This window comes from Mauremys reevesii, unplaced genomic scaffold (genome assembly GCF_016161935.1).
Source record: "Mauremys reevesii isolate NIE-2019 unplaced genomic scaffold, ASM1616193v1 Contig11, whole genome shotgun sequence".
Classification (NCBI taxonomy): domain Eukaryota; kingdom Metazoa; phylum Chordata; order Testudines; family Geoemydidae; genus Mauremys; species Mauremys reevesii.
This window is the reverse complement of record NW_024100727.1, coordinates 681846-705311: the sequence shown is the minus strand read 5'-3', so window position 1 is coordinate 705311 and position 23466 is coordinate 681846. Positions and strand designations below refer to the sequence as shown.

Here is a 23466-nt window from a genome sequence, read left to right as displayed (position 1 = left end):
GAGAGGCGACCACGTGCTGATGTGCGGGTTTCTCCCACTCCTGCTTTTCGGATTTGGCCCCGACTCTGTGCCCTCCTCGTGATCTTCCTCCTGTGTAGGCACCTGCGCTTTCCTCGTCAGAGCACTCATGTTTACAGCCATTCATTGAGCGTCTTTGCCAAAGCTCTTGTTGCGAGGCCACCTGTTTGCCTTCCTTTTCAACCCTGCCTCCTGGACTCCCTGCCTCCTCCCCCATCCCAGCCTGCCGTAACTCCAGCGCCTTCGGCGCGGCACAGAGCAGAGCTGGGCCGGTCCATGGGCCTCCCGAGCTGAGCGGTATTCTGGGCTGGATGTGGGTCTCCGGCGTCAGTCCCAGCCGGAGGATGCTGCTGGCTTGGTTAGCACAGGGGGAGGCAGGCGTCTTGCGGGAGGAGGGAGCACAGAGGCAGGCCCTGCTTCCCACCGAGGCTGCAGCTCCCCTGACGTGGCGCCCCAGGCGCGGCCCTCTGAGAGGAGAGGCAGGAGATGCTGCAGGACAGCGTGTGACCGTAACAGGCCAATCTGTCTGCAAAGCGCTTGGGGCCCGACTGTGGGGAAGATGCCAAGTTACCCGCTGTCCGGCAGAGACAAGAGCAAGCTCCAGACTGTACCTGCATCACCTGCAGCAGGAGCCTGTGGAAATGAAGGCGACGCCACTGGGGAGGGGAGCCCCCACACCCCCTTTCTGCCTCTGCCGGGCCCCACTCCGAAACCGCAGGGCTTTCCCCATCCCCCATCCCCCGGCACCCTCGCCCACATTTCCTTTGCAGCTTCCGGGGAGACCTGTCCTCCCACCCCACTCCCTGAGGGTCAATGGCCAGCACATGTCCGTCTCCAGAACCCAGAGCTGGGGACCTAGCTGAGCCCACACCCGGGGTGTAAAATCTCATAGACCAGAGGTTCATAGACTCATAGACTCATAGACTTTAAGTTCAGAAGGGACCATTATGATCATCTCGTCTGACCTCCTGCACAATGATCATCTCGTCTGACCTCCTTCACAATGCAGACTGTGGTCCGTGGACCACCAGGGTCCGTGAGCTCCAGTCAGGTCTGCGGATAGTTCCCTCTAAGGTGCGCTCCTGGGCAGCCGCACAAGTGAGAATGAAGGGCCACCCACCTCATTAGTGGAGCCGTGCAGGCCTGGCTCCACTAATGAGGTGCCTGGACCCTGGAGAAGACGCACATGTAAGGTGAGGTGGTGGCCTTGGGGGGAATAGGGAGTAGGTGGGAGGGGGCAGTGGGGTGAGAAGAGGGGGTGGGGGGATTTGGGATGTGCAGGACTGTGGCAGTCAGAGAAAGAGGTGACTTTCCCCAGCTCCAGGGCTGCAGCTGCCGGGGAGAGATGGTCCTCCTTCCCAGCCCCAGCTCAGGGGCTGCCGTGGTGGGGGAGAGAGGGAGAGACCTCCCCTCCTTCCCAGCCCAGCTCGGGGACTGCCGCAGTGGGGGAGAGAGGGAGAGACCCCCCCCTTCCCAGCCCCAGCTCGGGGGCTGCCGCAGTGGGGGAGAGAGGGAGAGACTCCCCCTCCTTCCCAGCCCAGCTCGGGGGCTGCCGCAGTGGGGGAGAGAGGGAGAGAGACCCCCGTCCTTCCCAGCTCCAGCTCTGCAGCTGCCATGGCAGGGAAGAGAGGGCACATCCATCACATTAGAAAGGTAAAACTACTGATATTAAAATATGAGTTGTGGGCTTTTATTTGTAGAACAAAAAAACATATTTTTTTTTATATAGCACTTTTATCCAAAGCGCTTTACAACAGTTAGCTAATGGCACAAACAACATTTGGAAAGATCGTTACGTGGTCTGCTGAGACCTTCAGCAATTTTCAAGTGGCCTGTGAAAAAAAAGTTTGAGGCCCACTGTCACAGAGTATTTCCCAGAGCCCCCTCCCACCAGTACTATAAAAATCCCAGGGCCCAGGGGGGCTGGGGGGCTCCAGGCTTCGGCTGCTGGGCTTGCGGGGGGGAACTCTGGGCTTCTGCCTTGTGGTGGGGTGGTGGGGCTGGGGGTCCGGGATTCACCTGTGGGGAGGGGGGGTCTCAGGACTTTGGCCCCGTGGGTTTGGAATATTTACCGGAGCTCCGCTCCGGACAGCTCCTGCTGAAGTGAGGGGCTGCTCCATTCCCCACCTCGCCAGCTCCCTGCGCACACCCTGCCCGGGGAGCTGCTGACTCTGTTTCCATCTCTCCCGGAACAGGCAGTTCAGTCGGCTCTGCCCTGCTTGCTCACAGGTCTGGCTCTCCCTTATCGGGGAGCCGGCTGGGTGAGTCAGCGGCCTATCAGGAGCAGGAAGGTAAACGTGTAAGGCCAGGCAGGAGCCTAAGCTGTTAGGCAGGTTGCCGGGGAGCTGGGATCCAACAGTCAAGGTCCATGCGGGGGTTGCGACATTGCATCGCCCTCCAGCAGGACAGTCTGCGAGGCTGTCGGAGAAGCCGCACCTGCAGGTGGACCAAGCCCGGTGCAGGATGAGGCTCTGGCTGCTGGCGGGTTTAGCAGCTGCGCTCACCCTTGTGGCGGTGGCCGGGGCCGACCTGGGGGACTTGACGGAGGTGGAAGATGTGGTAGGAGAGAAAGAGGTTTGTACTGTGGGGGAGGGGCAGGCCTGAGCAATGAGACGGCGGGACAGTTGGGGGGGGGACCAGGGACCCCACCCATCGACCCGCAGAGGATTCGGGTTCGACATTATTCAAAAGAAGCGGAGGTTCTGGGTGTGGGTGTGTGGCGAGACACGGCCTGGATCGTGGAGCCAGTGAGGGGCAGCCGGAGGCCGGAGCCCGCAGGCGCTAGCTTCTCACCCGCACTGGGGCCTTCCTGAACCAAAAGACTTTACGCCCCCCCCAGGAACACAGGGCTTGCTGGACCAGCTCAGACAATTAATCCAGCTGCTCCAGTGTCCTGCCTGTGGCAACGGGCAATACTGGAATCACAGGAAGGAAATCAAGCCGTCTGTCACCTCCCACCATAATTCCACTGGCAGTGTGTGTGTGTGTGTGTGTGTGTGTGTGTGTGTTTGGTGCTGTCGTGCGTGTGTGTGTGTCTTTCTCCTTCCTGGTCACTAACTGTGTGATTTGCTTCTCTACTGTAGGGTTTCAGAGAGACAGGCTGGGAGAGGTGACATCTCTTATTGGACCAGCTTCTGTTGGTGAGAGAAGCTTTTGAGCCGCTCCGAGCTCTGGGTGCGGATCTGCAAAACTGCTCTGGGTGGCTCGAAAGCTTCTCCCTCACCAGCAGAAGCTGGCCCAGTAAAAGCTATTCCCTCCCCCACCTTGTCTGTCTCAGAGCCTGGGACCCACATGGCCACCCCAGCACTGCAGACAACATCCCCTGGGGTCTGTTGGTTGTGTCCATCGCTTTCCTGCCCCCCTGCCCCCCCGCCCCCCCGAGGGCGAGCTGGGATCTGGGATGGCGAGGAAGCACACTGCAAAATGCTGGGGCAGCTGACGTCAGCTTGGGGAGGAGAAGCAGGGACGAAGGGGGTGACATTGGGAGGCCTTTGGTTGGAGAAACTCAACTGCCTAAGTTACAAAAGAAAAGAATAAGGCACCTCCTCTTGGAGACGTTCAGACACTGCCCCTGCTCCCTCCTGCTCCCCCAGAACGTGGCTGCCAAAGCCTCATTCTCCTGCAGCTTCCCCCCCCGCCCCTGGCCGAGAGTCTCTTCCCTGCTCCCGCCATCGCCCTGCAGCTCAAACTCCTTGTCCTGCTTTCTGGGCACTCCCCACCCAGCCCTGCCTGTGTCTCTGGCCTCGTCTCGGCTGGAATTGCCCCGTCCTGTCCCATCAGCCAGTGCCACTGTCCTCCAGAGCCTTCCTTCCCCCCCCACCCCAGCCTTCCAGTGTCCTCCCACAGCCTGGCACGAAGCCCTTCTCCTCGCTGGAGTCACTCCCACGAGCAGCCCTTACAAGGAGGGCACATGCCCCCCCTGCACTGTAAGAGGAACATGGGACCCAGCAGGAGCCCTGTCTGTGTCACCCGAGTACCCCTGGACCTGCCCCCTGCCCCTCCTCGCCCTGTTACACCCTCACTTGGCCACTGTCGTCGTCGTCCCCCCCCGGCTCAGTGGTTCTCGGGCAGTGGTTGCAGGTCCCTGGCTGGTTGATGGAGGACAGCTCTGTGTGGGTCACAGGCTGCTGCCTAGTCCAGCTGAGAAAGCGCACGGCTGACAAGGGATGGCCATGAGAGGACAGGCCAAATCCGCCGCTGGCGTAAACCGGCCCAGCTCCACTGAAGGTGGGAGAGCTGTATGGATTCTGGCTTCGTCTGGGAGCCCTTGGCATAGATGGGACACTCCTTGGGGCAGGGCTTATGTCTTAGGAGTCGTCTGTGCAGTGCCTGGCACAGCCGTGGGCACCACAGATTAAACGAATAACCCCCGTAATGCCCACGGGCCTTGGGAGAGACCCACATGGTCCCTATTGCTCCAGGCGGCCCTATGGGGGGAGGGACTCACTGCCCATGACTTGGAAGCAGGTTTTAGGGCTAGTCTCCACTACAAGGTTAGGGTGACCTAACGGAATTGCTCAGGGCGGTGAAACATGTCCTGCCCTGTGGGACAGAGTTAAGGGGACAGCCCCTGGGTAGGCAGCACTATTGGTGCACTGACCCAGCTCCCGCCTCTCAGAGCAGTGATGGAAGGACCCCTCCCGTCGCTGTCTACAGCTGTGCCGCTGTGGCATGTCTAATGCAGGCACAGATGGGTGGGGGCAGACCGCCCACAGGGCCGCTGGGAGTCGGAGCAGGCAGTGACACTGCGGCCGACGGGGAGGGACCAGACACTGGGTACGGCCGTGGGGCAGACTGGTCCCTGGCTGGGCCTGTCCCACCGAGTCAGGCCTCCGAGGGATGGAGCAGGGCTGGGGTGCCAGGGGGAGGGATGGAGCTGACAGCACCTGTGGAACAGAACATCCCGATCAAGGGTTAGCCCCGTGCTTCACCCGCTGCCTGGCTGACAGCCCCCTCCCCCTCCCCACCCCCCTTGGCTGAGCTGGGCAGGGCCCTGCTGAAAACATGTTTGTGTGACTCTGGGGTTTCCCCTTGCTCAGGTCAGGGCTTGTGCAATGGGCAAACATTTCATCAGGCACTTGGTGAAGGCGGATAGCGGTGGGAGGGGGAGGGAGAGGGGGAGGGGGGAATGAGATTGAGGGAGCCCCTTTCCCGCACCCAGAACATCTTTTTGCACTCCCAGGTTTTACTCACATTTCTCAGCCCTCCCCTGCAGCCCCCCTGCTAGGACAGGCTGGGGCCCACACGCCAGCTGGCCAGTGACCCCTCGTCTCTGCGAATGCACATCTGGCCTCAGCTGCTGCCTGGGTCTCCACACTGCAGGGCCAATGAGAGGAAAGCGAGGCAGGGCGCTCAGAGTGGGAATTTGCTGTAACGTTTTTATGAACTATCGGTGTGACTCTGGACTAGCCGCTTGGCATGGTCGCGTCCTGGGGGGAAGGAGTTCCTGCTCTCCGTGGGCCATGGGAGACCAGGGTTGGGGTCTGAGACCCAGGGCCTCCAGGGCTGGCTGGCCTGGACTCAGCTGAGGGGAATGGAAACCCCTTCAGGGACAGTGGAAGCCTCAATGACCCACGTTAACCCCTAGAGTGAGTTTCCTCTCCCCGGCTCCCTGCGGGGAAGAGGGGCGCACTGCTCCCCGCCGAGGAACAGCCTCGCTCAGGGCTCTGCAGGCCGTGGAGAGCCGCGGGGATAAACAGGAGCTGCTGGAGCCCGAAGGCCCCTCCAGGAGGTGCTGAGGCAGCGTGGCCTTGCCCTGGTGGGAAAGCGTGACCCTGGGGGGGTCTGGCACACGAAGCAGGGGGACGGTTTAATGGCTGGGACACAGCCCAGACCTTGCAAACCCTCACAGCAGGTGTCTAGGGGGCAGCGGAGCCAGAAGGATTTCTGAAGACGTCATAGCAGCGTAGGCTGATTGCTGCGCTAGGTCAAACTCATGGCTGGTGAGCGAAGGGAATGCACCAAATGAACCTCTCAGAGCTTTATAAACGCATTTGGTAGACAGAAAATCAGCTGGGCAGGCCCATACATCGAGGGTAACGACACAGGGCGGGGTGCTGAGGGCCGGAGAGGCATCCAGTGGGCATTGCAGGGGTCGGGGTTAGGTCCGGTCTGACTGAAGAGCCAGCGGGGTGCCCTGGAGAGGTGTGTGACCAGTCTGTTCACAGCATCTCCACGGGACACTAGACTGGAAGGAGTCACAAACACTAATGAGGAGAGAGAAATGACAGAAAGTTGCTGAGAGAGATTCGAAACCAGAGCCAGAAATAACATGATGGAATTCAGCCGGGAAAAGTGGAAGTGAGGCCACGGAGCCCTTCTCCCACCCCCAGCCGGAGGGAGAGTTAAGTGTCAGACGGCGCTAGCTTGTCGCGGTGACATCACAGGGGGCTAACGGCGGGTGGCCACTTCGAGGGGAGAACGTCAGGCAGGGACAGGAACCATGGAGTGGGCCAAGCCTGGAGTAAAGAGGAAAGTGGGCAAAGGTAGATGGCGGCGGAGCAGAAGGAAGGTCTCCGAGCGGTGAGGGCTGGCAGACGGCGCTCTCGGCCCCTGAGGGGGGCTGGACAAAACACAGCAGAGACTAACCCTGCCTTGGTGCCGGGGACGGTGGAGACTAACCCTGCCTTGGTGCCGGGGACGGTGGAGAATAACCCTGCCTTGGTGCCGGGGACGGACGATATGCTCTGCATTTCTCCCCTCTTTTAACCTGTGCTCTGCCACCTCCCTGCTGTGCCAGTGCCAGCCTCGGGCGCCCAGCGAACGCACCCCCGCCCTGCCCCACGGAGCTGATCCTGCTCTGTGCCTGCCCTGAGATTGGGCAGTGAGCCGGCGCGAAACACAGACACTGGCAACGAGACGTGGCCTAAGTGCCGAATTCTCTCCACCCCCAGGATCGGCTGCGAGTCAGGAGGGAGGACAAGAAACCCAGGCCACCCCCTTCCCAACCCTGTCCTGGCTGCTATTCTCTTCTGAGCAAGGTGAGCTGGGAACAACGGAGTCACCAGAGAGATGGGGGCCCGAGAGGTTCTGCACGAGAGATGGGTTAGCAGAGACAGCAGCTGAGCCGGGGGAGGGGGAGCAGGGCAGGGGAAGCCACAGCTGCAGATTAACAATCAGGGACTAAAACACAGGGATCAACCTGGGAACGGCCCAGACGGCATCCTGCCCCCTCCCCCGCCAGAGCAGGAGTCTGAGCCGAGGAATCTGCCTGAATCTGGGGTGAAAGACAGAAGAATCAGCCAGTGATGGCCAGTGTCCACTCTCCAGCCCTGTCCTCCAGCCAGCCCTTCCCAGACCATCCCTAGGAAGGGCCCAGCAGACGCTGGGTGTTTGCGGGCTGCCATTGTTGTACTGACAGTGTTTCCATACAAAACACAAGTTGCATGGAGAACAAGGGGGCTGCAGAGTTCAGCCTCCCGAGGTCAGAGTTAAGGTGGAAAGGCCTTACTGTAATCCCCCATTCCCATGTATGCTGCTCGTCCCCATCCCCTCTATTTCCCTGTAGGGTGCTGCGGGCTCCCCTCCTTCTGCAGGGTTCTCTAGGGTGTCACTCCTTGTCCTTCTCTCTGTGCTCACCTGTCCTGACTGTCACGGGGGGCTCTCCCATGGGTGCCCCCACTGCATGCAGAGCGCCGAGGGACAGAAGCCAGGGCAGGGCTCAGGGAGACAGCGCGATAGATTGTCACAACCCCAGCGCGGCTGCATCACCAGGGGAAGCCGCATCTGCCCCTTGTCTCAGAGCTTGTCCACACGGCGAGCCAGCGTGTGGCACGCCGGGGTGTGAATTCACAGCGCACTAGCCTGCCGCACTCCGACCGGCTGCATGGCCCTGCTGCCGGCATGAACCGCTCTGCAGGGTGCTTCAATCTGCCCGCCCCGTCCCAGCCAGTGTCAGCAGGGGCACGGGGAGGGGCCTTCCCCGACAGGCTGCAGAGAGCCCAGCTGCCCCCCAGGGGACTGACCTGCATGTTTCCAGCTTAGCTCGCCCAGCTTCACTGTCCTACAACTACTCAGGGACCTCTCTGCCCTCCACGGGCCGCAGCCCCCAGCCGCAGGCCCTGGCGCTGGTGCTGAGGCAGCGCACACTGCGCCGAGCCCTGAGCCGGCTCTCAGCTCTCACCCTCTCTCTGCAGCCAGGTAAACCAGTGAGAGTCAGGAGACAAGTGGAGAAACAGCAGCAACCCAGACACAGACCCAGGCCTGAACATACCTGGAGACCAGGCGTCCTGACTTCTCTAAAAAAGGAAGAGGTGAAGCTTCAAGGCGTGAGTGCAAGAGAGAGGCGATGTCACATGCACAGCACCCCAGCCTGTGCTCAGGCAGAGGGGAGGGGTGCTACAGAGGGGAAATGGGGGCTCAGAAGGAAGGGGAGCGAGATAGCTCCAGGCTCCATAACCATTGAGCCAAACACCGCTATCCTGCCATCTCGGTGTGAGGCCGGCCTGCGAGCACTGCGGTGTGGGTAGACAGACCTCCTGCCCCCGAGCAGGGAGCTGGAGCAGGGTCTCCTCCCCAGACTTCCCGCTACAAATCTCCTGGTCCGGGTGGGTGGCCAGAGAGCCGAGAACTCCACTCCTCTTCTCTGGTCCTTATCCCTGCTGGGGAGGATTTCTTCCGAAAAGCAGAAACCCAAACTCAACTATTGAAAATAAAATTAACATCCCCAAAGCTAGTGACACGGACACGTCACCTGGCCACAATCAGCAGACCCCCTAGTGTACAGAGCAGAGTGAGAGCCTCACCGGGCAGTGCTGTGACGGGGCCTCCTCGCCCGTGCGCCCAGGCAGGCCCTGTGGGAGACGCCATAACGCTGCCTTCTGAGGACACCCTGGCCAGGCCTGGCCTAGGAGACGTGCGGGGCAGAGCTCAGTATGCAGCACAACAAGATGGCAGGTGGCGTGTGGGCCATGGGGCAGCCCAGGTGGGCTGCCATCACTCAGACAGGCGCCAGGGACGGTGGAGACTAACCCTGCCTTGGTGCCGGGCACGGACGATGTGCTCTGCATTTCTCCCCTCTGTTACCCTGTGCTCTGCCACCTCCCTGCTGCGCCAGTGCCAGCCTCGGGCGCCCAGCCAGCCGGCGAGCGCACCCCGCCCTGCCCCACGGAGCTGATCCTGCTCTGCGCCTGCCCTGAGACTGGGCAGTGAGCAGGCACGAAACACACTCTGGCAACGAGACGTGGCCTAAGTGCCGAATTCTCTCCACCCCCAGGATCGGCTGCGAGTCAGGAGGGAGGACAAGAAACGCAGGCCACCCCCTTCCCAACCCTGTCCTGGCTGCTATTCTCCTCTGAGAGAGGTGAGCTGGGAACAACGGAGTCACCAGAGAGATGGGTTGGGGTGGAGGAGGGGGTGCGGGGTCTGGGAGGGAGTTTGGGTGCAGGAGGGGGTTCTGATCTGGGGCAGGGGTCGGGGTGGAGGAGGGGGTGTGGAGTTTGGATGCAGGAGGGGGTGCGGGGTCTGGGAGGCAGTTGGGGTGCAGGAGGGGTTGTGACCTGGGTATGGGGTTGGGGTGCAGGAGGGGGTGGAGTTTGGGTGCAGGAGGGGTTTGGGGTGGAGGAGGGGTGTGGGGTCTGGGAGGAGTTTGGGTGTAGGAGGGGTCGGGGTGGAGGAGGGGTGTGGGGTCTGGGAGGCAGTTGGGGTGCAGGAGGGGTTCTGACCTGGGGCAGGGGTCGGGGTGGAGGAGGGTGCGGGGTCTGGGAGGCAGTTGGGGTGCAGGAGGGTTCTGACCTGGGGCAGGGGTTGGAGTGCAGGAGGGGTGCGGAGTTTGGGTGCAGGAGGGGTAGGGGTGGAGGAGGGGTGCGAGGTCTTGGAGGCAGTTTGGGTGCAGGAGGGGTCGGGGTGGAGGAGGGGTGCGGGGTCTGGGAGGCAGTTGGGGTGCAGGAGGGGTTCTGACCTGGGGCAGGGGTTGGAGTGCAGGAGGGGTGCGGAGTTTGGGTGCAGGAGGGGTAGGGGTGGAGGAGGAGGTGCGGGGTCTGGGAGGCAGTTGGGGTGCAGGAGGGGTTCTGACCTGGGGCAGGGGTTGGAGTGCAGGAGGGGGTGCGGAGTTTGGGTGCAGGAGGGGTAGGGGTGGAGGGGTGCGGGGTCTGGGAGGCAGTTGGGGTGCAGGAGGGGGTTCTGACCTGGGGCAGGGGGTTGGAGTGCAGGAGGGGGTGCGGAGTTTGGGTGCAGGAGGGGTTTGGGGTGGAGGAGGGGGTGTGGGGTCTGGGAGGGAGTTTGGGTGTAGGAGGGGGTAGGGGTGGAGGAGGGGGTGCGGGGTCTGGGAGGGAGTTGGGGTGCAGGAGTGGGTTCTGACCTGGGGCAGGGGGTTGGGGTGCAGGAAGGGGTGAGAGGTGCAGGCTCCGGCCAGGAGGCGCTTACCATCGGCAGCTCCTGGCCAGCAGCCCAGCAGGACTCAGGCAGGCTGACTGCAGGCCATGGCCCCATGTCGCTCCCGGAAGTGGCTGGCTTCTGGCATGTCTCTGCGCGCCCCAGTGGGAGGGGAACAGCGTGTCTCCGCGCGCTGCCCGTGCCTGCAAGCGCCGCCCCTGGAGCTCCCATTGGCCGGTTCTTGGTGCCGGGGGCGGGGGCAGCACGCAGAGCCTCCCCCTCCTCCAGGGGCCGCGGAGACGCCCCAGCACCGGCCGCTTCCAGGCGTGGGGCCACGGCATGCAGGCAGCCTGCCTGAGCCCTGCTGCGCCGCTGGACTTTTAGCAGCCCGGAGATTGCGCTCGACTGGTAGAGGCTCCAGGATCAGTGGGTTGGTGACCACTGAATTGTAGATAATTATGGATTTATCTTTGTGGGCCCCCCCTTAGCCCGAGGCCCTGGGCTGCAGCCCCTAAAGCCCCGTGTTAATCCGGCCCTGCCCATTCCCAGCAGGGGCACGGGGACAGGGCCGCCCAGAGAATTCCGGGGGCCCGGGGTCTTCGGCGGCGGGGGGCCCCCGCTCAGGGGCGGCTCTAGACCCCAGCGCGCCAAGCAGGCGCGTGGGGCGGCCCTTTCCCTGGGGGGCTCCGCGGCTCCGGAGCCCGGGACGAGCGGACCTGCCGCAGGCATGACTGCGGCGGGTGCCGTGGTCCCGCGGTTCCGGTTGACCTGCCGCAGTCATGCCTGCGGGAGGTCCAGCCGAGCCGTGGGACGAGCGCCCCCTCCGCAGTCATGCCCGCGGCAGGTCCACTCGTCCGGGCTCCGGTCGACCTGCCGCAGGCATCCCTGCGGGAGCTCAACCGGAGCCGCGGGAAGACGGGAAACACTCAAGGGGCCCCGGAAAACACTCGTGGGGGCCCCTGCGGGACCTCCCACGGGCCAAGTGCAGCCCCCAGCCGCCCGGCCCAGCCCTGCCCGGGGCAGGCCCTGGCGCTGGTGCTGAGGCAGCGCACACTGCGCCGAGCCCTGAGCCGGCTCTCAGCTCTCATCCTCTCTCTGCAGCCAGGTAAACCAGCGAGAGCCAGGAGACAAGTGGAGAAGCAGCAGCAACCCAAACGCAGACCTACCTGGAGACCAGGCTCCCTGAGTCTCCTAAGACCTGCCAAGCCGGAGGTAGGGTTGCCAACTTTCTGATCCCTGAAATCCGAACACCCCTGCCCCGCCTCTTCCCCTGAGGCCCCGCCCCCTGCCTCACATGTCCTCCCCCCCATCGCTCGCTCTCCACCCATGCCGGGAGCCAGGGCCGGCTCTGGCTTTTTTGCCGCCCCAAGCAAAAAAGGGGCAGGGCGCCGAGCGGCAAAGCGGGGAGGGGGAAAGCAGTGCGGCTGGAATGGCAAAGGGAAACTGCAGCACAGCCGGAGCAGCAAAGCAGGGGGGAAAACAACAACAACATAAAACCACGGTGGGGCTGGAGCGGTAAAGCAGGTGAAGAAAAAAAAAAGAAAAAGAAAACACAGCGCAGCCAGAGCGGCAAAGCAGGGTGGGGACACAAAAACGGCACAGCTGGAACGGCAAAGCAGGGAAGGAAAAAAAACCCTGCAGCAGAGCCGGAGCGGCAAAGCAGGTGAAAAAAACCCAACCTGGGGCACAGCCGGGGTGGCAAAGCGGGGGTGGGGGGGGAACAGCGTGGCCGGCAAAGCAGGGGAAAAACAAGACAAAAAACCCCACAGGGCGGCCGGAGCCAGGGGCCTCCCTGTGCTGCAGAGCGTGCACCCGGGCTAATGGGGGAAGGGGAGGGAGCGAGGGGAGAGAGAGAAGGGGGGGCGCTCACCACTGGAGAGCTCCGAGCTGCTCCGGTCGGCGGGGAGGGAAGGACGCGGGCTGCCCTGCCGAGTTTGCTGCAGGGCACTCCCCTCCTCTGCCCCCTACAGGGTGGCAGGAGCAGCAAAAAAAAAAAGCGTCAGTGCCACCCTAGGATTGGGCGGAAGCCGCCCCCTAGAATCTGCCGCCCCAAGCACCAGCTTTCTCAGCTGGTGCCTGGAGCCGGCCCTGGGAGGAGCTGACGCGGAACCTGCCCAATTGGGGCATGGCAGGGGTCAGTCCCCGCAGTGAGGGGCTGGGGGAATCGGGGCACAGTGGGGTGGGTGGGTCGGTCCCCGCAGTGAGGGACTGGGGGAATCGGGGCACAGCAGGGTGGAGGGGTCCCTGGAGTGAGGGGCTGGGGAATCGGGGCACAGCAGGGTGGAGGGTCCCGCAGTGAGGGGCTGGGGGAATCGGGGCACAGCAGGGTGGAGGGGTCCCCGCAGTGAGGGGCTGGGGGAATCGGGGCACAGCAGGGTGGAGGGGTCCCTGCAGTGAGGGGCTGGGGGAATCGGGGCACAGCAGGGTGGAGGGGTCCCCAGAGTGAGCGGCTGGGGAAATCGGAGCACAGTGGGGTGGGTGGGTCAGTCCCCGGAGTGAGGGGCTGGGGAAATTGGGGCACAGTGGGGTGGCTGGGTCGGTCCCTGGAGTGGGGGTCAGGGCACAGCGGGATGGGAGCAGGCAGGTTACCCTCCTGCCCCCTGGACAGTGTTGGTACCTACTGTGGAGCCCGTTCCCGGAGCCCCCAGATCTCTCCCTCAGGCGTGCGGGGCGGGAAAGGCTGCTCCGCAGAGCCACTCCTCCAGGCTCGAGAAGCAGCTGCTGCCCTTCCTGTGGGAGCAGCTGGTTACTGCAGGTAACCAGACCTTGAGTGTCTGCTCAGCTGTGCTGGCTGGATGCTGCCAGGTTCCCTTTGCAACCAGACGTTCCGGCTGAAAACCGGCCACCTGGTGTGGGAGAATCTGGATCCCATGAGCCCCAGATTAGCCAAGGGGCGATGAAGCCCGGCGGTCCAGCCCACGCTCCGGGACAGGGGTGGGGGAAACGGTGGCTCGGCAGGAGGGGCACAGGGCACAGCTCCATCACCCCGGAGCAAACCAAGCACGATCCTGATATTTCGTGGCGTGCGGCAGGGAAATGGACTAGCTAGTGGTGCAGCCCGACCGAGGCCAGGCCAGGATGCAGAGGCAGGCGCCAGGAGGCTCAGCAGCTCCAGCGAACTCCAGCTCCACCAGGCCTTGCAAGCTCCTAGTTCCCCTGCCCGCTGTGATGTTCCCATAGTGCATGACAGCCCCCGTCCTGTCCTTCCACAGCCCCTGGCCCTGTCACTTCCGTCACGCTGTCCGGAGGGGCTCACGGCTGTGAGTGCGTCTCAGGGCAGACTGGCAGAAGCCGGGGCAGACCCCCCACACTGGTGCTGTGTTCTATAATTAGATGTCACCAAGCCAGTAACAGACACGGGCTCCTGGAGCACTCTGTTAATCTTCCTATGGAGCCACAGACAGGTCCTTTAGGCTCTTCAGCCAACCTAACCACCCAGACAAACTGGACTTAGTGACAAAGGTCACGTAAACCAGAAATCACCGTGCATCAGGGCACTGCCGCCCCGACCCCAAAGGCCAGTCACTCACCCCAGCTCAGTGGATGCTCAGGAGCTCACACCAAAGAACTAATTTCTCTAGTAAATTAAATACGTATTAGCTAAGAAAAGGAACGAGAGTTATTGAGAGGTTGAAGCAGGTAAAATACATAACAGCTGAGTCAGAGTTTGTAAGTCCAAATGACAGCAGAGATCTCTGCTAGTTCACCGTACGTCTCTCAGGGTTTCCCAAATTGGTTTTTGGGGACCTCTGTCCAATCGCTCAGGATTCCCCCTATCAGAATCCATTAGTCCAGAGATGCTGGATCATGCCCTTGAATCAGTATTTGTAGATCCGGCTCACAGAAGACACGCTGGCGTTTCACCCACGTGGGCGCTTCCTTTGAAGAACACAGATGGAGTCCAGGACTTCAGGTCGCCGCATCAGTGACCACTTGCTTTGACATTAGCATTTGCTTGTTAAAGTCCTTAAACCCTTCGTCAGCATTCAAAAGATTTATTTGAGGAGTAATTTGGTTAGTGATGTACATAAGGCAATTGTCACGTTATAATAAAAACAGATAAGAGGTAACAGTCACTGGTTTTTCAGGAAGTTTGCACTCCAAGTACATGCTCATCTAAATGCTAATACAGCCTTTGATCTAGGGTCAAACCTAAAGTGACCTGATAGCATTCGACAGGTTACAGGTAAGTGAAGACAATATCATTTCCGTGACCTCTGAAACTAACTTAACAGGCGAGTGAATTAGCCTCCTGCCTTGGTCTGCTGGCCATCTGTTCGACAGCATCCCAACCTCCTTCTGTTTGCTCTCTGCACCACTGGCAGCGTTAGCAGGAGTAAAGCTCACCTGGCCGCCCGAGTGCACCCAGCGCACCATGGAAAGGACCATTGCAGGACACTGGGAAGCTGGGAGCTGATGTTGAGGTCCCAGGGGAGCTCCCAGAGCACAGGGGAGAGGTGTCTCCATCGCTGCTCTCAGCTCCTGGTGCACTGCAGTGTCAGCACAGGGAAGGGAAAGCCCCATTCAGGCGCCAGTGGAGATTTAATGGCAAACTCAGCCTGAAATGAACTCAGCGGGGGGCCTGCTGCCCGAAGCAGAGCTCCCCCCGCTCAGACCCATGCTGTCCCATGGGCCCCCCGTTACCCAGAGATCACACTGCAGTGTGGCGTTAACACTGTCCTTCTGCAGGTCCAGGATTCAGAAGTGAGAACCAGGAGGGAAGTTGAGAGAGATCCGCAGCTGCGACCTGGACCCAGATCGAATTCACCAGGGCACTCACTTTACAACTACGGCTATATGACTGTTCTTTCTTCCCCTGCCAACATCAGCCTCCAGGTACAGTAAGAAGAGAGGAGGTGGCAGCTGTGAGTTTCATGTTAACTAATGAGCTGGGCCCTGTGCAAATCACCATGTCACGGAGGGCCCAGAAATCGGGCTGTGCCTCCAAACCGTGATCTTTCCAATATTTTTTTTTAAAGAAAATGTCTGCAACAGAGTCCTTACTACAAACAATTCCCTTAGCTAGTCAGTTGCACGGCTGGAATTAGTTTTACTAGTAAGGCTACTCAAAACTGACCACCCTTGAAACTGGCGTAGTTCAGTTGTGGTTTGCAGCGTTGTTGTAGCCGGGCTGGACCCAGGGTATTTGCGAGACAAGGTGAGTGAAGTAGTATCTCTTTTGGACCAACTTCTGTTGCGCAAGCTCTGTGTAAACAAGAGACGAGCGCTAAGAGCTCTGTTTCAGGTGGAAAGCTCGTCTCTCTCACCAACAGCAATTCCAGGAAAAGGTATCACCTCCCCCACCTTGTCTCTCTGAATTTAGTTGTGAAATTCATTGTGTGCAAACTCGGGGAAATTCAATATTTTGCCGCTGACGCTGTCATGCATTTTGTAAAAGAATTGTGATTTACCCACGGCCCGGCTAACACGCAATGAAACTCCACGGCCTAAGCGCTAGGGCCCAGGGGGAGCTGGTGTGTCCTTGGGAGGCTGGGGCAGCCAGCGCCCATGCTCAGGGAGAGGGGACGGGCGTTACTGAGGGGAAAGGGAGGCCCGGAAGGAAGGCCACAGCACACTGCCGAGGGCTCAGCTTAGGGTATGTCTGCACAGCGAAGAAACACCTGCGGCTGGCCCGTGCCAGCTGACTTGGGCTTGCGGGGCTTGGGCTGTTTCATTGCTGTGTAGACATCTGGGCTCAGGCTGCAGCCCAAGCTCGGGGACCTGCCCAGACGTCTACACAGCAGTGACACAGCCCCACGGCCCGGGTCCTAAGCGCCCGAGTCGGCTGGCACGGGCCAGCTGCGGGTGTTTAGCTGCTGTGCAGACACGCCCTTGGATGCCAGAGACTCCATTGCTGATCACCAGCCAGCCAGTGCCTCTGCATCCGCACTAACCAGGGCTTGCAAGGTCCCTGTGCCCCTGCCCGCTGCGGGTTTTCTTTAGTGCATTACATGGGCGGGTGAACCCCCATTTCGGGGAGGCTAACCCGCTGGGCCCAACCCCTTCCTCCTGCACCCTCCCTATGGCCGGAGGAGCCCCAGAGCCCCACCCTCCGCCAGAGGAGCCCCCAGCCCTGCCTGCCCTGAGCTGCCGGCCATCACGCCCCAGCCGTGCCAGCCCTCTCCATCTGAACCGCTGGCCTGACCACTGGGCCAAGCCGCTGGCCTGACCTCCGGCCGGCCCAAGTGCTGCCCCGGGGCCGCTGGCCCGATCCCCTGGCTAGCCCCAGCTTCCCAGGGCAGCCCCAGGCCCTGGCTGCTGGTGGGCCTGAGCTCCAGGCTGCTGACTGGAGCTGAGCCCCCATCAGCTTCAGGGGAAAGAGGGAGGGGGTGGGGCCTTGGGGCAGAAGATGGGCGAGGCCATGGCCTGGGTTAGGGGAGGCTTAGCCTGCCCTGGCCGTGGATACCGGCCGCCCATGGTGCGTTCCAGCCCTTAGCCTGTCCCGCAGCACTCCCGCCCCACGGCTCCCCGCTGCTCTGCTCCCAGCACCGCGCCCATCACTGGCGTTAGGGAGCTGGCCGGGAGAGCTCGGTGTGCCCAGGCCAGCCCAGGGGCGAGATGTGCCCCGTCCGTGCTGCTCGCTGGCAGCAGAGCCCAATGCCAGCTCTCTCCTTGCACAGGGGCCTGCACCACACGGGCGAGGCAGGAGGGCGGCTGAAGGAACTGAGCCGCGCACACTAAAACCCAAGCGACCCAGGCTGCCCTGCTCGGGCTGCTACAGCCCTCTAGTGTCCCCCAAGGTAAGAGGCAGAGACCAGCCGGGGTCGCTCAGACTGAGGGCTGGGAAGTCCCCAGGAGCTGCAGGACGCAGCCTGTGGAGCTAAGCTGCGCCCACCCAGATCGTGCTGGAGCACTGCATGCTGGGACCCATAGCCTCCATTGGCCATAGGCTGCATTTTACCAGGGGGCTTCCGATTGGCCAACCCTGCTGTCCCTAGTGAGAGCACAAGCTGCCCTGTGGGCCCCTCTGCCAGCGAGACAGATGGACCAGGGGCTGGAGGGCTGATTCGGGGCACGTAAGCACGACCTAGGTGGAGTCTCCTTTAGGTGCCCTGCTAAGAAATGCTGCTTCTTTCGGATCCCACTGGCTTCAGGCCCAGTTCTAGGTGCAGTGGGTTCCCCGGACGGAGCTGCAAGAACCTTTCTTCCCTTCTAAAGAAGGTAATAAATAAAAAGATAAACTAAACAAATAAACCCCAGTTCCCTCTGGGGCAGGGCTGCAGGGCCGCAGAGGGGAAGATAGCCCAGCGACTCTTCATTTCGATAGATAGTGAACTCATAGGGGGCAGGCTATAATCCCAGTTATACCGGTGTCAATCTGGAGTAACTCCATTAGCATGAGTGACTTTTGTTACCCCAGGGTAAATCTCGAGTAACCACTGGATTAAGTGGAGTTACTCTGGATTTACTCCTTTGCAGCTTTACAGCTTTGTAGCACAGGGCATTTAATTAAAAAAAAAAGTTAGTGCAAACCCTCCCCCCCGCCCCATGACCCGAAGCTCTGAAGCCGGCCCACTGGCTTCCCAGGTGAACATCAACATTACTGACCTGAGACCTACGGTAAATATTGACCAGCATGAAGTCAGTGTTAATAATTATCTCCAGGCACAACAAGTCTTGCTGTTTGCTGAATCATGGAGCCCTTGTAAACAGTTACATTGTCCTTAATGTCTCCCACACAGGTATGTGGGTATGTGCAGGGACTCAGGACTATGAGACCCAAATCATCCCCCCACCCCACCCCACCCCAATAAACATTGTCAGGCTAGCTGAGAAATGTGGGCGGAGTTAGAGGTCCAAGAAAAGGTAGTCTTTGTCTCTTGTGAGCCAATCGAGAGGCAGAGATTTGCATATCCGAGCAGCTAGGCTATAGCATGAGTGCTGGGAACACTACGGTTGGTGTCTGAGCCCCGCAGACTATCACTGTTCATTATGGGCTGGGTTCTGTACGGTAGCACCTTGTTCCGGGAGTGGCCCCACGGGGCCACTGGAGCCGTTGGTGGTGAGAGATTTTGGTCAGTGAGAGTGAGGGGACCAGACTCTGGTGCTAGCTGTTACGTGCCAACGAGGCGAGCGGTGCTGTACCAGACCCAAGGAAAGGCAGCTCCAAAAGCAAACCCAATCCTAAAAGCATCTGCTACCCTGACGTCCCTGAGATCGCAGGAGCAGGCTCCAGGGACAGACACTCTGCTCAGGCCAGAGGAATGTGATGATGACAAAGTTTTTTCACGTCTCATACTCTGTCTCCGCTGCTTACAAGCAGCAGTGCCAGGGTGGGGAAGGCACTGACTGCGGTGGGTTAGTATCCCTGAGCCTGGGGCATCCGGAGGAGAGACAAAAGGGGTTAAATAGGCGGCTCTTGCCTGAGTGAGAGCGAAGGGTCAGGCGGTGATGACATACAAACTGGAAAGGCCACCTGATAAGTGGCCCAGCAGCCAGCTAATGCACACCCTGACGGTGCCCGCTGCTCTCAGGGCACAGCTCAGGCATTTGAAGAAATTCTGTGGAGATGTGGTTGTTTGGTGTGTGTACTTCCACTACCCAAAGTAGTCCCCAGTGGAAAGAGAAACGCAAGTGTAACCCTTCTGCCAGGTGGAGCCGGCAGTAACAAGGGCTGGGTTCAGTATCTTGGGGTTCCTCTTAACAAAACAAAACAGAACCGCCTCAAGTCCCCACCCAGTAACCTGGGAAAATTTAACCCTCTCGTCCCCCCTTGCAAGCACTGAGTCTGTGGCTAGCAAAGAAAACTTTTAATAAAAGGGGAAAGGAACCCGGCATTAATTTGGGGAAACACCATGACCACAATCCGAAAGCACGTGACCCCGAGTAAACACCCACCCCAGAGTATGTTGGGCAGTGCCCTTTGCCTCAGTTTATCACCTTGCGCTGTGAAAGTCTGACAACAAATGTTCATTTAACACATCGCTCCCCTCTCCCTCCACCGCACCCCACCCGCAGTTACTGTGCTTGGTCAGCAGCGGTGCCAGCACGTGAGTTCACCTCACACCCCGGGGTGGAGACGGGACATCAAGCCATGCCTGAGCCACTGCACTGCGGCTGCAACTAGCTCAGTTACCATTGTTCTCTCTGCCCGGCACTGCCCGCTGCTGGGACTGTTCATTCTGCTGCAGCCAATGGCCCCGGCCCCACGGTCTCTCTGCTGCAGAGTCATGCCCTGAGGCCCCACCACTTAACCCAGCCCTCAGTGGGTAGCAGGAAACGTCTCTGCTAGTGCAGGCTGGGCAGGGTCTTTGAGGACAACACTGTCCCACACCAGGTCTAAGGCTCAGCAGCTGGTTATTGGTGGTTTTAGCTCTAGCCGTCATTGGACAAAACAAGGACTCTCAGTGGAGTCTAACAGCTCTGGCTTCGAACAGAAGAAAGGAGAAGGTCAGATAGTAGGTAGGATTTAGCTTCTCTACCCTCCGCTGAGCAAATGAGGTTCAGTTTAAGGGAACCGCTCAGGCAGGCAGGCTAAGTGCCGTTCTGCTGCCTGTTACTTGTACAATAAGGAAACCACGTTTCATTAGCCCTGCATTCAGGCTAATGTGAAAATGATCTAGTACCCGGGGCTAAGGAAAGGTGTCTGTACACCTGGGCACAATGCTTGAATTGTACAGAAATACAAAGTCTGGGTTAAAAGTCATAAGATACATAAAATACATAATCAGCACTATCCCAAATGTGAGTTAATCAATTTAATGATACAGTTTAGATATTAGCATCCAAATATTCAGGCCCATCACTCAGAAAAGGTTACACTCCGCGTGTTCTGTAACCCAGCACCAGCCCACAGGGATCACTCTGGGAAAGCCGCTCCATCACGCTGCACACCGAGGCAGGGTGGGCGTGTCTATGCACACACAGGCTGCGCCCCCAGCTCCTTCAGACCCTGCTCACACAGGCACTGGGGGAAAGGCTGCAAACACTTTTCTGTTTGGAACAGATTTTTATTCCTAACTTTTCCTCTCTCAGAATCTGCTCAGAGTTCACAGTCTCTTCCCCTTCACCCCCCAGCCCCGGCTCTGTTGGCGGCAGGTTGTGACCTGACAGTTTCAATTCTCGCTCGTATAAAAACGACACTGGGGCCCAGTTCCCGAGGTGCCAGTCGTGGGTTTGGACACCCTGGAAGCCCTCAAAGTGCTGCTGAGGGGGGAGGGGCAGTGTAAGCCCGTCCGATTTCTTATTTTTCCTCTCGCCAGCTGCTGTTTCTTCACTCCTCTCTCCCGCTCTCCCGGTGCCCATCTTCAGGAAGCCGCTCCCGCTTGCGCTAAAGGAGATCTCCAATGGCTGTCAGCAGTAGTAGGAGCTTTATCCCCTGTGTAGGCTGTGCCCAGCCAGCAGGCGGTGACATTCACACCCCCCCCCAACTCCTGCCTTGCAGCATGTCCCTGATGCGCAGCTCTCTCCTGCAGGACAACCACCAGCAAGAGAGAGTTAAGAGGGAAGGCCAGAAACCACAGCAAGACAGACCCGCAAGGAAGCCCACTTGGAGACCCGGCTCTGGGTCCATCATAGGCTGGGTACAGTAAGAGGGGAAGAGGGTGGAAGCCATGAGCTCCGGACTAACTAACAGGCAACAAAAGCCTGTTCCGTAATCACTGGGGCTCAACGTTCCGGTTGCTCTTGGGAGACCGTGTCGGCCAGGATACAGCCAGGGCACATGCTCCAGGAGATGGGAGGGGAGTGAATGAGGGAAATGCTGGCGCAGAAAGAACAGGACTGGGGAGAGCTCCATGCGCCACAGCCACGGAGCAAACCAGCCCCCTCCTGGAGGAAGGGAAGCCGTAGGAGCTGGTGGGGAGGTGAGCACGGTGCTGAGACCCCCCCACGGCTGTGACAGCAGGGGGGAGCCTCCCTCGAGGGGTCTGTCTACGCTGGAGCTGGGAACGTGGCCCCCAGGCAGGCAGACTCACGCTGGCTCTGCTCCACGTAACATGCTAAGAATAGCAGTGTGGACGGTGCGGTGCGGGTGGCGGCTCGGGCTAGTCCCCCGTGTCCAAGCCCGCCCACCCCCCGGGCCTGAGCTGCCACCCTCGCTGCCACGGCCACATGGCTATTTTTAGCGCACTTGCCTGAGAGGAGCTAGCGCGAGTCTGTCTCCCCAGTTGCAGCCTGGACAGAGCCTTAGATCCCCAGCGAATCCGCCCAGGCCCTCACGTGCCGGACCAGTGCAGCCCAGGGACGGTGGCTCACCGTTGCTGCAGGGCCAGGAGGGTGTGAACCATTTTCACGCATCCCCCCGGCCTCGCCCCATGCTGCCCTGTAAGCCCTGGCCTCCCAGTGACTCGCCCTGACCCTCTCCTCTCCTCCTGCAGAGCCCCCCTGAGGAAGTCAAAGACAAACTCCCCGCCCCCAAGCTCCCCTGTCCTGGCTGCCACGGATCTGTAGCCACTGGCCAGGTGAGAGAAGCCTCAGGGGGAACAGCACGAGGCAACCCAGGGGCCCCAGGGAGGGCAGGACTCGGAGCCGGGGACGCTCTGTTCCCCTTCCTTCAAACACAACTAACCTGCCGCAGTTGGTCAGGGAATGCAGGACAGTGGGGGGAGGGCAGAGCGAAGGGGGGGACGGTACCTGCTGCTGCCACTGTCCACAGAGGATCGGAAAGTCCCGTCACAGCCCCCACCTCCGGCTGGGACATGCGGGGAGATGCCCTGGGGAACGCGCAGCAGAGCACAGATTGCTCTGCTCTCCCTGGCACCTATCACCGAGCCGCCTGCTGCAGAGAGACAGCGACTGAGTCCCGGCTGGCAAGGAGGCGTTGGCTCCGTCCTGCCCGGCTCAGTCAGGGTGAAGGGAAGAGCTGCTGGGGCTGTACTGCTCCTTCGCTAGCGCTGTCTGGGCTCAGAGCACACTAGGGACAGTAACGACTGAATCCTCCCAGGTCCCTGCAGGAGGCGGGTCAGTACTATCGCCATTAGACAGATGGGGAAACTGAGGCACGGAGAGCTTACCGGGCACATGGTGAGTCCATGATGGAGCCAAGATTAGCAGTCAGGAGTGCCTGGTTCCTCAGCCATCGGCTGATTGTCAGAGCACCCTGCCCCCACTCTGCTCCTCTGCCTGAAGGGCGGTGGTCGTGTGTGCCAGGCCTGGCTAGCTCCTCTGGGATCCCTTGGCACCCTGTCCTATGGCGGCAAGGAGCAGCGGGCGGCGAGGACGCTGTAGGTGACCCCTCTCTGTCTCGTGCAGGAGGGGCGCTCTGCTGAGGGGATCCTGAGCCCCAGGACCAGGAGAGAAGACGAAAGGCCCACGGTGGCGAAGCGCCAAGCCAAGCAGAGAGCAAGAGACAGACTGTACTGTGCTGGCTGCTATTCCGGCCTCACGCTGCGGAGCCAGACGCCCCCCTTGAGAGAGGCGGCGGATGGAGGATCAAGCGGAGATTAGCTACTGCACCCACCTGAGGCAGACTCCTTCCAGGCCTCACCTCCCTTGTGTAGCTAGGCAGCAGCCCCTCCCCTCCACGCCCCTGAGATCAGTTACACGGAATCTGGATCCCAACCCCTCTTCTTCCCCCCCCAGCCAGTACAAACGCCCCCCGCTTCTCCTGCTGTAGGGCTGGGATGGATCCAAGGCCCCTTTCTCTGCATCCTGCAAACCCACAACCCCACCCGCCCCTGCCTTGTTCCCTGTAACAGCACAGACAAGGGGAGCGTGGCCGCCCGGGGACCAGAACGGCCTGTCCTGTGGTGCCCTCCGGCCTCCCAAGGTGCTGTGCAGAGGCAGATAGATAGAAATGAAATTAAAGCTCCGTGTAAAGGGCTGAACTCACGGGGGTGTACGTGAGTCCAGCTCTGCTGCGCTGAGTGGAACTGCGCCCATTTATACCTGCGGGGAACGTGAGCTAAGAGCGCAAATAAACACAAATCACTCGCTCTGTGTGACCTGCTCCTGTTGGCGGGGCTGGGCCTTGAACCAGGGCCGCACGACTCCACCCAGGGCTTCGCCGGCTCCTTTACTCCTGGTGTCGTCTGCTAAGGAGAGGGGGCCAGAGAGACCCATGGTGCATGAGCCAATGGGGAGGATGGGTCACATAGCAGCGTTAATTTACAGATACATGCTGTGGAGACCACAGCTCCCAGCATGCAATGTTCCTCCTCGAGCTGCATGGCCTAGCTGAGCACCCTCGCACTCAGC

The 23466-nt window shown here is 60.5% G+C and overlaps 1 protein-coding gene across 4 annotated transcripts; it reads left to right on the top strand.

Annotated features, from left to right (window-relative positions):
* The first annotated feature begins 2280 nt into the window (after positions 1-2280).
* LOC120392710 lies at positions 2281-23140 on the top strand. Of its 4 annotated transcripts, XM_039517474.1 has the most exons (8): positions 2282-2592; positions 6912-6998; positions 11431-11541; positions 15019-15165; positions 16950-17069; positions 20745-20852; positions 21648-21731; positions 22522-23137. In XM_039517474.1, exons 1-8 carry the CDS (start codon positions 2482-2484, stop codon positions 22714-22716), a joined length of 963 nt encoding a protein of 320 aa, XP_039373408.1. In that variant the 5' UTR covers positions 2282-2481; the 3' UTR covers positions 22717-23137. The 4 variants fall into 4 exon arrangements, with proteins under 4 accessions (XP_039373410.1, XP_039373408.1, XP_039373409.1 ...); XM_039517476.1 differs by lacking the exon at positions 16950-17069 and having other exon boundaries at positions 2281-2592; positions 22522-23140; XM_039517475.1 differs by lacking the exon at positions 20745-20852 and having other exon boundaries at positions 2283-2592; positions 22522-23139.
* The last annotated feature ends 326 nt before the right edge of the window (positions 23141-23466 follow it).

Bases quoted from the DNA above. Each gene is read 5' to 3' on its own strand.
- LOC120392710 (XM_039517474.1), top strand. From the start codon at position 2,482: ATGAGGCTCTGGCTGCTGGCGGGTTTAGCAGCTGCGCTCACCCTTGTG. The intron at 15,166-16,949 runs GTACAGTAAGAA...CTCCTTGCACAG, and splicing joins CTGCCAACATCAGCCTCCAG to GGGCCTGCACCACACGGGCG. The intron at 20,853-21,647 runs GTACAGTAAGAG...CTCCTCCTGCAG, and splicing joins CTGGGTCCATCATAGGCTGG to AGCCCCCCTGAGGAAGTCAA.